This window comes from Dromiciops gliroides, chromosome 1 (genome assembly GCF_019393635.1).
Source record: "Dromiciops gliroides isolate mDroGli1 chromosome 1, mDroGli1.pri, whole genome shotgun sequence".
NCBI classification, from domain to species: Eukaryota; Metazoa; Chordata; class Mammalia; order Microbiotheria; family Microbiotheriidae; genus Dromiciops; species Dromiciops gliroides.
This window is the reverse complement of record NC_057861.1, coordinates 504915324-504930964: the sequence shown is the minus strand read 5'-3', so window position 1 is coordinate 504930964 and position 15641 is coordinate 504915324. Positions and strand designations below refer to the sequence as shown.

The 15641-nt window shown below is 46.3% G+C and overlaps 1 protein-coding gene across 2 annotated transcripts; it reads right to left on the bottom strand.

Moving 5' to 3' along the window:
• Positions 1–1031: 1031 nt before the first annotated feature.
• Positions 1032–12869, bottom strand: MIEF2 (mitochondrial elongation factor 2). 2 transcript variants are annotated; one of them, XM_043975802.1, is made up of 4 exons: positions 12761–12869; positions 7759–7915; positions 4891–5071; positions 1032–3389 (listed from the first exon to the last, which is right to left on the bottom strand). In XM_043975802.1, the coding sequence occupies exons 2-4, from the start codon at positions 7903–7905 to the stop codon at positions 2329–2331; spliced, it is 1389 nt and encodes a 462-aa protein (XP_043831737.1). In that variant the 5' UTR covers positions 7906–7915; positions 12761–12869; the 3' UTR covers positions 1032–2328. The 2 variants fall into 2 exon arrangements, with proteins under 2 accessions (XP_043831737.1, XP_043831736.1); XM_043975801.1 differs by having other exon boundaries at positions 7759–7912.
• Positions 12870–15641: the final 2772 nt, after the last annotated feature.

Genomic DNA, 15641 nt, shown 5'->3' with positions numbered 1-15641 from the left:
TTAACCCTCATTGCCCTGCAAAAAAAAAGGGGGGGGGGCAGGGGAAATCAGGTGGTAAGAAGCAAAGGTAGCCAATGACAATTCCGAGTCCACCTTATTTCACTAAGGTTAAAGTTGAAAAGGAAAGCACAAGAACTTCCATGATCAGCTCTGATCTGTTCTTTTTGAAATGGCTCCATCTAAATCTGGCCTCAGACACAGTAGCTGTGTGACCATGGGCAAGTCACTTGACCCATTTACCTCAGTTTCCTTGACTGTAAAATGGAAATAATACTAACACCCATCTCCTAGAGTTATGAGGATCCAATGAATTATTTGTAAAGCGCAGAGTACAGTCCCTGGCACATAATAGTTGCTATATAAATGCTAGTTATTATTATCTGAAGAACCTTGAATAACGCTAACTTGCTTTGTCTAGTTGGCTACGGTAAAGGTAACCTCTAATCTCTTCCCTTATGTGTTATTTTGGGTAAGACACAATTGCTTTCTGAATTAGCTTTCCTATTTGTAAAATGAGTTATCCCTGCCTAATCAAATGCCTTGTTTTGGCATGAAGGTGACTGACCCTGGGTTCTCAATGCCCATAGAAATGCAAGCTCTGGCAGGTCCTTCCAAGACAGAAAAATTTCAGGTGTAGGCATATAATGGACTGTGTCTTTCATTTCATTCAACAAAGACTTAGAGGAAATCAAAGTTGAAATGAAACCTAGAGATCACTTTGTCTAAAATTCCCTTTCCTCATCTGGAAAAGTGAGGCAAAGTTGGGGGCAGCTAGGTGGCGCAATGGATAAAGCACTGATCCTGGATTCAGGAGGACCTGAGTTCAAATTCAGCCTCAGACACTTGACATTTACTAGCTGTGTGACCCTGGGCAAGTCACTTAACCCTCAAAACCCTGGGAAAAAAATTTTGGGGAAAAAAAAAATTAAAGTGAGGCAAAGCAATGTTCTGTTCTGCTTCACAGCCTGGATAGTAATACCTTTACAGCTTCATAAATGCTTGAGTGGAAAAACAATTCACTTACATACAACTGAGATTATTTTTCTCCTTTATTCTCCGTCACATTCTTTGAGAAACTGACTTCTTCCAGCAGGGGGGAAGACCAAAGACACATTAAGACGACAGGCATTTCAGTGCTCAGAGGAAAAAAACCTCCCCCCTCTGATAATCAACTTTGCTCAGTTGAAAGGAGTCACATATTAACTGTGAACAATGCATTTTGGCACACAAATGGCCTGGTTCTGAAAACAAGGCCTTTTTGAAAACTTCATTTCTGCGTAATGCTCTTAGTACCCAAATTAATAGCAGCCACTAGAAAACACTTCTTTTTCAAAGGCAAGACACACAGCATCAAGGACTTCAGCTCTTGGTTGGGGGCCACCTCATGCTATACAAATCCCACTGGAGAAAGCTCTATCTGAAGGAAGATGAGATCTCTATTAGACCAAAGCATGCAAGAGAATCTGGCTGCCTACCACAGCCAGGCTGAATGGCTTGAAGGTAAAAGTTGGCTAGAGCCTCTTATACAATTAAAAAACAAAAAACAAAAAACTGCACTTGGCATAAGATGGCCAAAGAGTAAAATGTTTGCTTCCTTCAGAGAGGCTTAGAATACTAGCCATTTTGAATTCCTCACCCCTTAGGCAAACCGTACTCTTGTCTTTACTCTGTCCCTAGAAAATTTGGAGCATCAGTCTACCATTATAATTGGGTCACTGGTGCAAATAATTTTCTCTTTCGTAAAAAAAAAAGGTCTCATTTCCTCCCCCTCCCATCACTCTTCAGGATTTTCATATAATCATTTCAGTGCTGGTGACACAATGTATTTTGTAACCAACCCAGAGACACTTGTCCTGTGGTCCCAGGGGCCAAGTATGGATTTGGGTTTACAATATGGGGGAAGGGAATCTTCTTGCCTGCCACCTAAGATAGAGATAGAAAGGTTGTCCAGTCTCTGTCCAAGACTCAGGGCTTTGTCTTTCCAAAATGGGGCTGTCCCAAGGGAAAAGAATCAAGTGAAGAGAGGTGGGCGGCCTAGTCACCATCAACTGGATTTGGCTGACTGCTCATTGTGAGGCTCCTGAGCTGTGGTAACATCTAAGTGAACTCGGAGGCACAGAACCCTAAGTTTGTTCCAATCCACGCCCAAGACAGCTGCCAACTCAGTGTGCTTAAGAAATGTACCGGCTTTTTATTTCTCCAAAATGTCCACCTTGGGCTGGCTGGAAAATAAGAGAACTCTTTAGTTGTCCCCTTAGACTTCCAGAGCTGAAGGAGCTAAGCATTTAAAAAAATCTTCCAAGATCACATTTCATTAACCCTTTCTGCCTATGATAACAAGAGCTCTGGTGCTGTCACGGCACTATACAGAGCAAAGCCCATGTCATCTATCTCCTCTTCCTGCAATCTGCTAAATAGATTGATGTGCTGATTAAAATAGCAGGGGAGGGACCCCTCCTCCAGGTAGCCAATCAGCTCCACGATCACCTGTAGGAACCGATCTGCTAAGGAATCCTGGGCCCAGTCTGTCTGTGACTCGCTGAGGTGGAGGATGACCTGTGCCAAGTGGCTTACGCTCAGCCTGTTCAGTGAAGGATGGTGCCTGCAGATCCCTTGCAGGAGCTGGAGACACAGGCATCGAGCACCAGAATCTGCACTATCTAGCTCCTGCAGCTTGGAGACCTCAGCTTTGTAGAAGTCCTGCTGCCAAAGGTTTTCCAACAGTCCCTCCTGAGGCTTGGCCAGTAGGGCCCTGTCCTCACTCTCTGCAGTGGGAAAGATGACAATACTTAGCTCCAACTGGTCGTGCTGAACCTCCAACAGGAGCTCCTCCGAGACCACTCCGGGGCGGATGAGGCAATCCAGCATGCCGCCAATGGCTGGCCAGTTGACAGAGCCTACCAGGACCTTCCGGAGCACCTCAAGGATGATGTTAGAGGAGAGGTAGCCACCTACCATGAACCGGTCCCAGGGGCTACTCCCTCGGGGAAAGTATTCCAGTTGAGTCCTTCGAATCATCCAGTAGGAAGGATCATTGGCAATGGTGTCTTCTCCAGGAATGAAGTTCCACAAGTTGGGCTCTAGCACCAGTGGCACTAGCAGGCAAGTGCGGTCGGCAGCCACGGCCTCCAGCCCATCATGCAGGGTGCTATTTGGAGATAGGTCCCCGAAAGGCAGCTCTGGGAATTTACTGCGCAGGAAATTCTGCAACTCATGGGCAATGTCACCAGCCAGCTGTTTGGCCAGGGTGATGTCAGATTCAGAGACAACCACATGGTTCTGATAGTACATGAGGAGTCTCTCCTGCAGTGTAAGGCATAATGGTGTCGGGGCACTGGGGCTGAGTTTGGACGAAGCCACGGCCATGGGATCTCTGGGTGGTTCTGGTTCTGCAGAGAGGAAAAGGGGAAAATCAGAGGCTATGCACTCCAGTACCACCAAAAACAAAAGAGGGCCTTTAAAAATCACATGCATTCTATTCTGACCATAATACATTTGTGGAACTCAAAGCACCATAGATAAGATATAGGACTGGGGAACAAGATTCAACCCCAAAGTGCTTTTCCTCCATTTGTCGCATTGGTAGAACAGAAATTAAGACCATGTCTCTCAAAAGCAGGAAAGACCTACAAAGTAAGCTGTACAACACTCTCCCGGTGGCCATCAGGAGTATGGTCACTCAGCTCAACAGTGAACTATCCTGACAGTGGAAGACACTAGGCTCCCACGGACTGAAGATCCCTTTCCTTGCCTCTATCAGAAATATTGTTATAGTCCTACAGTCTAGCTTAGAGCAGCAATTTTCAAAGTGTGGTCCAGGAACCCCCTGGGGAGTCCCCAAAACCCAAACTATTTTCATAAAAATACCAAGACATCTTAATTTCTAATATGACAAATATTGCTAGTTCTAACCCACATAAAGAAAAGCTCTTGGGGCAGGTAGGTGGCGCAGTGGATAGAGCACCGGCCCTGGAGTCAGGAGTACCTGAGTTCAAATCTGGCCTCAGACACTTAACACTGACTAGCTGTGTGACCCTGGGCAAGTCACTTAACCCCAATTGCCTCACTTAAAAAAAAAAGAAAGCAAAGCTCTTGGGGGTTGGGAGTGGTAGAATCTTATATTTCTAAGGCAGTCTACAGAACGCAGCAGTCGAGTGGAAAGAGAACCAGGCTTAGCATCAGGAGACCACGTGTTTAATCCCAGCTGCAACATTTACTAACTATATGACCACAGTCCAGTCCTTAAACTTCTCTGCTCTTCAGTTTCCTCGTCTATAACACAGAAATAACACTTGTACTACTACCAGACAGGGTTGTTGTAAGGAAAGCATTTTTTACTCAGAGGATGTTTTTATATCACCTTCATTTCCCAATATGTCTCTCCCATACCCAGTGAGCCAACCCTTAAGACAAAGACTGAAAACAAGAGGGGGGCCCCAAAAGAGCAATTCAACAAAGTAAAACACAGTATATGTAATATGCCATCCTCATAGTTTCTCACCTCTGAAAAGAGGGGAAAAGAGGTGCATATTCTCAACTCCAGGGCCAAATCTGGTTTTAAAAGCATTCAATTTGTAAATCTGAAAGTTATGTAAACATGAGTTATTTATAAATTCAATCCTTATAACAACCTTGTGAGGTAGGCAGGGACCCCCATTTTAACGATTAGAAAACAAGTTCAATGAATGACTTGAACTCCAGACTTAATGCACAATGAGATTTGATCGCTAAGATTCCTCTCAGTTCTGACATCCCAGGATGCTCAGTGCCCACTTCTGCCCAATATAAGAACAAATTCCCACCTTACTCTCATTTCCTGGCCAGGAGGCCACAATATGAAAAGAAACAAAGCAAAAAGAAAGGGATGTTTGGGAAGGAATCAGAGCCAACCTGGGGCATGAGGAGCCTGGGCTGAGGAGGGCTGTGGCTGGCTGAGGTCATTTCGCCTTTGCTTTGGCTGGGGTCTAGTTGAGGCCTTGAGCAAACTCAGCTCCTGCCAGCTTTCCTCAATGGACTTCTGCTCTGCTTTGACATCGTCCTTGTCGGGTGGGCTGGTAGCACGGTCAATAAGCTGAAGGACAGATCACACAGTCAGAAATAGGCAGAAGGAAGAATGAATCAAATCTCTGGTGACTCCTCATTACCAGTCAGGTAATGGACAATTTTTAACATTCTTCTTCCCTTTGAACTGGTTATTACAACTGCTACTGATAATAAACATGGTATATGTATGTATATATGTATGATATATGTATGTATGCATGCATGCATGCATGTATGATTATCTCATTTGATCCTTAACAATAACCCTGTGAAGTAGGTGCTATTATTACCCCCATTTTATGGATGAAAAAACTTAGCCTAAGAAGGGAAGTGACTAGCCTAGGGTTATACAACTAGCAAATCCTGTATGAGGCAGGACTGCATTCAAGTCTGCCTGACTTTCAAATCCAACACTCCATTCACTGTTCTACCTACTTGCTTTTGATATATCCAGGAGGGTTAAGGACTATTTCCTTTATTGCCCACTGGAGCTAAGCAGCATCAAAACTCATCTGAATCACTAGCTGTGTGACCCTGGGCAAGTCACTTAACCCTCATTGCCCTGCAAACTGCAAACTCATCTGAATCTTAAATGGTGATAGAAAGGGAAGGACAATGTGATTCAATGTCTTCATACCCACCCAAATCATTCAAGTTGTTATTCATACTCAAAGGGCCCATTTCTATAATTTCAGCAGTGACTAAAAAATCTTATTGCCTTCTGTATGAGAATGTTGCTCAGAGTACATGTTTTGAGTTGTCTCCAATTGCGGGGATTGGCTTGCCATCTACACCCCTATTTATGGCTGTGATCTTGCTACTGGCCACTGGAACAGGGATGATGTTGGCATCATTAGCATTGTGTTCAAACGCTTGAGCAACCAGCCCTAGAACCACCAAAAGGGGTGGCTCCTATAGAGCAACAATAGGAAAGGCAATTAGCTAGTGGGAAGTAGATTCCTAGACTAATCTCATTTCATCTAACCACCTGAACCTCCACCCCAGGGACCAAGCCTTCTTCAATGGCCACATTCCATTAGAGGTGGGTTTTCCATAAACAATAGTCGTTGCATAGAAATGGAAGCCAGACATAGGGGAGCACCGTCCTTTCTCTTCTAACATTCCCCTCTCTGTAGGATACCCTGTCTTCTCCTGGGCAGACATGGCCGAGGAAGGAAGAGGGGGAGATCCTTTCAGGCAGACTCTGTGCCAGGTGCTAAGAGAAAAGCCACAAGCAGCTGGATTTCTAAAGTTAGGTCCTTCTTCTGATTCCATGGCTCCTCTCCCCTCCTCCTGCCATCTCTCTTCTGAGACATGTCCCTAAACTAAGCCCTATTCCTGGCCTCACCACCTCAGTCAGGCTTTCTGGTTTGGCCGAGGGACAAGAATGAAATTAAATACAGAGGCACCAAATACTTAACCTTAGCCACACTTGCTCTGAGCAGAAGGATACTTGCTTGAACAAAGTAGCCCTGAGAGAAGGTGACCTACAAAAGGAGGGCCAGGGGCCCTACCAAATATACCGAGTGCAAAGCTTGTATTTGTCCTGGCTCAGAACAATGAGGATTCTCTCTTCCTCCCTTAGGCTGACAACCGACAACTGGTAGAAAAGTTAGAAAAATGCCCTCCATCTATACAGGTGACTCTAAAGATATTACTTAAATAAACAAACAAACAAAACCTCAACATCCTCTTTCCCTAGCCCCCAAACTAGAAAATAATTCATTCTTAAACCATTCTTAGCAATGGAAGGGGGTGGGTGCTTTCAGGCAGGAAAGTTCTGGGGCAGCTAGGTGGCGCAGTGGATAAAGCACCAGCCCTGGATTCAGGAGGACCTGAGTTCAAATCCAGACTCAGACACTTGACACTTACTAGCTGTGTGACCCTGGGTAAATCACTTAATCCTCATTGCCCCACAAAAATAAATAAAGTTCTGGTTCAATAACCACATTACTTTATAAAAAAGGTCACAATAATGGTGAGACATCAAATTGTGTTTTGAGTGTTCTCCAAAAGAAGATTTTCACTAGTCACAATTTGACTTTTGACCAGTAGTATATATGACATGACCAAAGATACCCAAGATATGTGGCTCTAGAACTTACAATCTGTCACTAGTCCTATGTTCTTTTTCTTTCTTTCTTTCTTTTTTTTTTTTTGGTGAGGCAATTGGGGGTTAAGTGACTTCCCCAGGGTCACATAGCTAGTAAGTGTCAAGTGTCTGAAGCCGGATTTGAACCTAGGTCCTCCTCACTCCAGGGCTGGTGCTCTATCCACTGAGCCACCTAGCTGCCCTAGCCCTATGTTTTAATAGAGTGAAGTTACCTAGATCATCTAGGCTTACCCAATTTCATCACCCATTTAGAAGCCCACCTTCCCAATATGTCCTTAGCCCTTCCAGCCAGAGTGCTAGGAGATCACACAGAAGAACATAAGAAAAAAAGAGTATGGAGGGAAGAGAGTATCAAGTGCTTAGAAACCCAGAACCTAGAAAAGGGGATGAGAAACCTTTTTCCTCATTTGAGGAACTCATAAAATAGGCTGAGACAGCATTGGAGTATTCAGGGACAAGTGCTAAGATTCAGATTATGACTAGGAAGGTAGATACGCTAGCATCCTAGAGAGACTAGGTATCTTAGTTTTTATCCCCAGATGCCTCCTTCAAAACAGGTTTCAGAATGGGCAAATCACCTCTCCCTGACCCCTTAGTCTTACCCGCTTCACAGCCAGGGTCGCGATACCCAGGACAGCAGCACCACCCACACCTAATACCAGCCTGGCATTGGCCAGGAGGAAGTCCACAGCACTGCTTAGCGGGTTGTCATCTCGGTGCTTCCCCCTCTTCTGGGAGAACTCTGCCATGATCCACCTGCTGAGACAGGAAAGGGTAGAGGCAGGGCTGGGGAGAGTATACCTCTGAGAGGGTAAGACAGAAGGTCATGACTAGGGACTGAAAAAAAGAGAGGGTGCAGGATTTGTTGGAAACATATGGAAGAAAAATGGTTTATTTACAGGCCTTTTAGAGAAGTTTGCTAAAGCAAGTGGGACAGATTCATTTCCTCCTGCGTAGATATAGAAGGGCTACTTCTCCCTCCCTTCAAAAATAGTTTGGGACAGCTAGGTGGTACAGTGGATAAAGCACCAGCCCTGGATTCAGGAGGACCTGAGTTCAAATCCGGCCTCAGACTCTTGACACTTACTAGCTGTGTGACCCTGGGCAAGTCACTTAACCCTCATTGCCCTGTCCAAAAAAACCCACTACTGGGTAGGGCTGGAAGAGACAACCCCCAGCCACAGAGGCAGACAGGAAAAGAATGGCACCTGTGAGGCTCTGTCTCTTCTGTCCTCCTGGGCCTCCCAAGTCACCCTAAATGCCAGGGGTTGATTCTGGACTTATATATGTCACCTCCCAACTCTCGATATTGGTCTCTAACCTAAGACCCTTCTCTGTTCTTTGTTCCTCACTCCATCTTCCAAGGCTGAAGACGAACAAAAGCTATCTTAAGCCCATGACCATGACACTGAAACCAGTATTAGCACCTTAAAGGAAGAGGCCAAACCAGGAGTTGGGGACATCCAATTTGTGGTTCAGATACAAAGCTTAAATCCCTGTTCCCTGAGCCCCAAGGAACCCTGAGGACAGAGAAATTGGGTTTTACTGAACTGTGGTCTGAAAGGGACCAGCCTGGGGGAAGAAGTGTTGGGTTTTTGCACTGAAATGCTGACACTTATGTAGATGCCATCAGATTTCTGGTAATCCAGGAATAAGAGGTTAAAGGTACCTTTGGCATAGACTAGAGAGAAGGAAGGAGGAACTGCTGGCTCTTAGTGCTACGGGTTGTTCGGGGCCCCACCTTTTCCACCCCTTGGGGCAATGGGGACTTGCCAGAGTCACACAGCTAGTTAAGTGTCAAGTGTCTGAGGCTAGATTTGAACTCAGGTCCTCCTGAATCCAGGGCTAGTGCTTTATTCACTGCACCACCTAGCTGCCCCCCTGGCCCCAATTTTGGCCCATGACAAATTCATCTCTCCCCACCCCCAAATACACACTCTTTGAACCTTCAGGTGCAGGGGGATGAAAAGCCAACACTCTAAGGTAGGTCTCAAAAAACAACCCCAAAAAGTACATCTACTGAGGATCAATAGGGAGGGGAGAACCTGGGCAACAGTAAGAGAACCCTCCTAGATGAGAGAACTTCCTGATCAAAGACAGAAACCACAGGCCATGGAACTGTCACCCTGGACATCCTGAAGTGGAGGGATGGACAAGCTGACCTCCCAAGCTCCCTTCCAGCTCTGTGTCTATGACTTACTCATTCTCCAGGCATCTGTGCCTGGGAGTGAGGTTGCCCAGGTAACCAAATGCCACCACTCATCAATGCCAGAAAAATGAATCAGGCAGAGCTCAAGCCCCCAAACAAGTATTTTTGCCATGACCCTTGCCTTCCAGAGACTAAAAATAGAGCCTGGGTGGTATAAGGGAAGCTAGAACCACTGTCACTTGTTCTGCCCAAAGTCATAACCCTTAAGGGGGGAGCCCCAGAAAACTAAGGGACTCCTAGCTTAAGTCTCAACGTATGGCTTTAGGTAAAGCACTCCTCATCTTTCTGGGACAATTCCTGCCTTCCATCTTCATTAGTAGAGATATATACAGATGGGAAACCACTATGGTAGTGGCATCCTCTCGTAAGGGTGGAGATTTGAAATGCTCTCATTTGGCACTGGTGCCTTGACTGGGTAAGAATGCTTTTTTACTAAACCAAACAATCAGAATTTATATCTCTATCTAGATAGCTTACATGTAGGTAACAAAAGGGTAGATTACAGTGTTTGTGGAAAGACAGGCCTCATGAGGGGAAGTTGAGGAAGAAGCCAATGACTCCTCCATATATCTTTTCTCTGCCCCGGCCCAGTTGTCTCTGCTCCATGCTTGCTTCAGCAGCTCAGAATCCCTTACCCACTCTCCTGGTTTCTTCCTGGGTAACCCAGCCTCCCACACAAAGGCTTTGCTTGATTATTCAAAGGAGTAACCACTCAGTACTGATGTTTTAATCAAAAAGTGTTCTTACTTATTCAAACTATGAGGTTTCAAAACTCAAATAGAAACAGAAGCCACCCACAGTGGTTGAATTTCTGCACATTAGAGCCAAACGAGAAAGTTTCAACCCAACTCTAACTATACAGGTCCCTTGCCCCTAGTCTAAAGCTGGGTTTTCTCCCTGGAGGCTTGTCACCAGATTTCCAAAGCAGAGAAAAGGTACAGCTGAAATGGACTAATCAAGGCTAACTCGATGGTGATGATGGTGATTAGGCCATAGTACTTAGAAGGCTCTCCCTCACTGGGGGTGGGGGCTCCCACAAATACCTTCTCATGGAACTGCTCTGAAGTTCCATCCCTTAATCCATTTTTCTCATTACAATTCCTGAAACCCTCTTATCTGGGGAGGGCTCTAGCTTCACAGGTATCAGGATGCTGTCAAAGGTTCTAGGCCAAAACCCTTCACTTTACAGATTAGTAAACTGAGGGAGACTATTTAATTTACTTCAAGGACAAACCGATTAATTTTTTTATTGGGGGGGGGGCAGTGAGGGTTAAGTGACTTGCCCAGGGTCACACAGCTAATAAGTGTCAAGTGTCTGAGGCTGGATTTGAACTCAGATCCTCCTGAATCCAGGGCCAATGCTTTATCCACTGCACCACCTAGCTGTCCCCCAGATTAATTATTAAGGAGCCATGGTAGGGTTGGGACCCAGGTCCTTTGACTTCAGTCAGTGCTCTTTCCATTGTACCATGGACAAGTGCCCTGTTCTCTAAGGGAGACTCCAATGAAGGGCAAAGAAGATCGAACCAAGAGTTAGGAAACCTGGATTCTAGTTTTTGCTATGTATTATTTGTGGCCATGAACAAGTCATCTTCCACTTTCAGTTCCCTTAATTTCCTTGTCTGTATAATGAGGCTAGACTAGATGGTCCCTTGGAGCTATGCTATTCTATGGTTTCTCCAGAGGATAACAGGGAATTCTGCCTGTACAAAGGAGACATTGATGGACAGTGGCTGCAAATCCTAGAAGCTCTATCAGCCACTCTGGAGAATAGTCACTTTACCACAAGCATCCCTCTCTACAATCACTCCTGTTCCACAAAGGCACGACCTAGACTTTACTTCAGAGAATGAGGGCTTATCAGGAAGCTCCCCAGTCTCTCTTAACATCCATTTTTTTTTTTCGGGGCAATGAGGGTTAAGTGACTTGCCCAGGGTTACACAACTAGTGTCGAGTGTCTGGGGTAGGATTTGAACTCAGGTACTCCTGAATCCAGGGCCGGTCCTTTATCCACCACCCAGCTGCCCCCTCCCAGTCTCTCTTGAAATGACCTCTCAGGTCATTCCCAATTCCTTTAATGCCTGGAGGAATCTCTGCAGGGAGCCAAAGTAGGGGTCTTCAAGTCACCCTGGGGTCCATTAGGCCAAAATCAGGGGCTATGACTATCCCATTCTACACCAGCTCCGCCACCAACACACAATTCAGCTGTTGTGCAAGAACAACTAGACAGTGTGGGAACTACAGGAATTCTGATTCTCTCAGTTAAAAATAAAGCTGACTCTAGCAAATGGGGCACTCCGGTGTAACGGACTGAACTCCTCCCAAGCTTTACTCACAACCAGACACTGACCTTGGGCAATTTGCTGCCCTTTCTCTAGACTTCAGTTCCCTTACTGCAAAATGGATGGGTTCTATATAGCAAAAACAGGATTTGGACTACATGCTAGGTAATCCTATGACCTCCCCAAAATTCTGCAAGTCTTAAGATTCTAACAACTCACTTAAGAACTAAATCATAACCAGGACGATTGACTCCTGATCCCTAAACCCTATTCATTCCATCCAGGTCCCGCAAAAGCCACCCCTCCCCATTCCTCAAGTAATCCCAAATCCTTTCTCACCCCTCCTCCACCCCCACCGGCTCTACCAAAACCAGCAGCCACGACCATTATATAACGTGGCCCCGGGGAAACCTCTGCTTGCTCTACCCAGGCAGGTTTCCATGTCCGTGCTTTGGAGACTAGTCCAGAAAGAGTATGGTCCTGTTTGCTCTATCCAGGGAAGCTTCTCAACCCATGCTTTGCAGACTAGAGTCCAGGAAGGGTATGGTCCTGCACCCTGGAGGTGTTGCTAAAGAGGGGTTGCCCAGCTCAATGGCTCCTTTTCCCAGCACTCGCTGTGTGACCTTGGACGGGCCCCTTGACCTCTCTGATTTCCGGTTTCCTCATTGGTAAAAATGACAGGGCCGGGTTCGGAGGTCCCTTCCAACTCTGGATCTTCCCAAGATTCCTCTCCCCTACCTCCGATGCCCACTGCAAGTCTCGAGCTCTCCCTTATCAGGGTAGGAGGGCCTCGGGGGCCATCTGGGACGTTTGCCCCGCCCCAGTCAGTCGGATTCTCCAGCCCCCCCCCCCCCCCGACTTGCGCAGGTACCGGGAGCGCCCCGGGAGTGCAGGACGAGGAGGGCTGCGGGAGCATCATTCGCAGCCTCGGACTCAAGCGGGACAAGCGCAGGCGCAGTCCTGGCGAAGGCTTCCCCCTCTCCCCCACTCCCTGCCCCCAGGTCCGGGACAAGGACCACGCGGAGGTGAGAAGGGCTCATGTCTCCCCGAGCCCCGGACCGGCCCCGGTAGTCCGTCGTAGGGGCCCCTCGGGCAACCGAAAGCCCTTCCTACCTGCACTGCTGCTTCACCGCATCACCTAGGGAGAGAAGGCCCGGCCCACGGTGAGTCCCTCGTCCTCCTCTTCCTCCTCCTCACCTTCTTTACCTCCACCTCCACCTCCACCTCCACCTCCACCTCCACCTCCACCTCCACCTCCACCTCCACCTCCTCCTCCTCCTCCTCCTCCTCCACCTCCTCTTCCCCCACTCCAAGACCCAAGACTAGCTCCTCTCTAACCTCCAGCTTTCACTTCCCAGCGCGCAGCCGCAAACCCGAAACCAAGGGGGCAGAACCCTGACGCTCGGCTCGGTCCGGACTGACTCCCCAAGCGTCCAATCAGAGGCATGCCGTCGGCTCCCTCTTACTCCCAAACAGAACTCGGAACGCCCAAAGTCCCGGAGACCACGCCCCCTCCTTAGAGAGCATTCCCGACCCGGGCAAGACGTCCAGTGGAGGAGGCGGAGACGAAGGGCGGAGGCGTGTCTTTGGCGTTAAAGGCGCCAGGACTGAATTGCCGGCCCAAAAGACCGTGGGGGGCCGGTAAGGGATTCGGGCTTGGAACTGATCCGCTTCTTCGCACAGCGGAAGTGGTCATTGTGATGAAAACACGTTTGTGACGTCGCCTTTAAGCTCTGGAGAACTAGTCCCGGAGCACGTCGTAGTAGGAGAAGTCAATCACAAGACCTAGTGTGACCTTAGTGAATGAGTCACTAAGTGGGTAAAAGAGCAGGTCCCCGAGTCCAAGAACCGGTTGACGCTGGGTGTGGCTTCGGTCCGAAGGGCGTTCTACTTTCTGGGCACCAGAAAGTCTAAAGTCTAAGTTGTCTAGGCCGTCTGTTGGGGGCTAAGCTCCGGAGGTGCAGAGAAAGGCCAAATGCCAGCCCCTGCCCTCAGGGAGCTTACAGTCCAACAACAGAGAAAACATGCAAACAACTAGGGTTGAGGATAAATTGGGCGTGGTCTCGGGAAGGTGGGGTTTTGGCTGAGACTTGAAGGGTGCTGGGAGGAGGGAGAGAATCCCAGAAAGGAAATGGATCATCTTAGTTTATGAAACACAAAGGAGACCCAAGTCACTGGATGGTGAAGATCTGTGCTGGTAAAGAGACTCTCCTCACTCTCTGATTGTAGTAGGGTGATAATGTCCAGCGAGTCTAGAGTTTATATTTTATCCCATACCCAATAGGAAACCCACTGGAACTGGCTGGAAGGGGAATCAAATAGGTCTTCGTTTAAGGAAATTAACTTGGGCAGCCGTGTGAAAGATGGACAGAGGGGGGGAAAGGCTTGAGGCCGGTGTAATGATCTAGATGAGAGGTGATGAGAATCTGAACCAAGGTTGGTTGCTGTGTGAGTGAGAAAGAGGGTCTGATGTACCATGTGAAGGTAAAAATGGCAAGATTTCGCAATTGATTGGATCTATAGAATGAAAGAAGGTGAAAAGTTGAGGATAATGATAAAATTAGAAAGCTACCAGACCAGAAGGGGCAGTGGTGCCTTTGAGAGAAAGGAGGGAAATTTGGAAGAGTGGAAAAGATTGATTTTACATTAAATATGTTGAGTTTAAGATATCTCCGAGACAACTGATTTGAAATGTCCATTAGGCAATACTTATTTATGACTGAGGTTTAAGGTGGAGACTGGGACTGGCTATATGGACCTTTAACTCATATGCATAGAGATGATAGTTACATGTGAGCTGAAGAGGCAACCAGTGGAAACTAGTGAAACAATTTATAACTTCGATGATGAGATGTAGGCTTTCAAATAACCCATAAAAATCAAGAGCATTTCTATAGGAAAAAAAAAATCCAGAAAAGCAATAATAGAAGTCTCATTCAAAATAATTACAAAATTGAAATATCTGGAAGTCATTCTATGAAGCACATCTAATACTTCCATCAATACAATTATAAACAACATTCCTTAAAGAAATAAAGAACAAAAATAGTCAATATGCATAGCTGGACCATACCAATATATAAAAAATACAATGCTACCAAAATTAATTTTAAAATTTAGTGTTATACCAAGCAGTTATCAGGATTAACTGCTGTCCCAATTATAGTATAGACTCCCATCATTGGGCCTGTGCTGCCTCTTACCGTTCTTCCCCAACGAAAGACAAAACAACAACAATCTCATCCAACAGTCACACTTTTCTCCACGTAGATTCTGGAAAGCCTTTGTTAATCCAAGGGAACAGATATGATATCTCTTATCCTCTCCCTCTCACAGAAATGCTATAATTTGTAATAAGGTTACAGATTTTATTGTGTTTTACCACAAAATATTTTCATCACAAAGAATCCTGGCAAAGATTGCCAATAAAGAGATCTTAGACTTTAGAATTATGTTGGAGATGGGCTTGTCTAATCTCATTTACAGAAGAGGAAACTGGGGTTCAGAGAAGTGCAGGACAAGAACCCAGTTCTCTTGATTTTCAGGTAATCCAGTCCCCCCCCTCCCTTCTTATAATATCTTGCCCTCATAACAGAGGGACAGTGACTGAATGGGTAGGAAGGGGGATTTAAAAGCTACCCTTCAAAATAACTCCTCAGAATTAAAGGTGGCCTAGTGAAAGAAGAATGACAGTCTCTTGAGGGAGAATTATGGAACCTAGGACAGGTCTGTCAGAGAGTCTAATTAACTGTAAAATGATCTTTTCCTCTTTTATCAAAACTCAGCTCAGGGGGCACTTCTTCCATGAAGACCTCTCTGATCTTCCCAGTTGAAAATGGAATTTCTCCCTCTCTAAATTTTCTTTGTCTTTATCTTTCCATGCTGCATCATACTTTCATGACATGTGTGCACTATCTGTGGACTTGGTAAGTAGCCAGTATTCTGCCAGGTGTCTTCAGAAACCATCCATGGGAGACTCCCACATGGTTGTGTT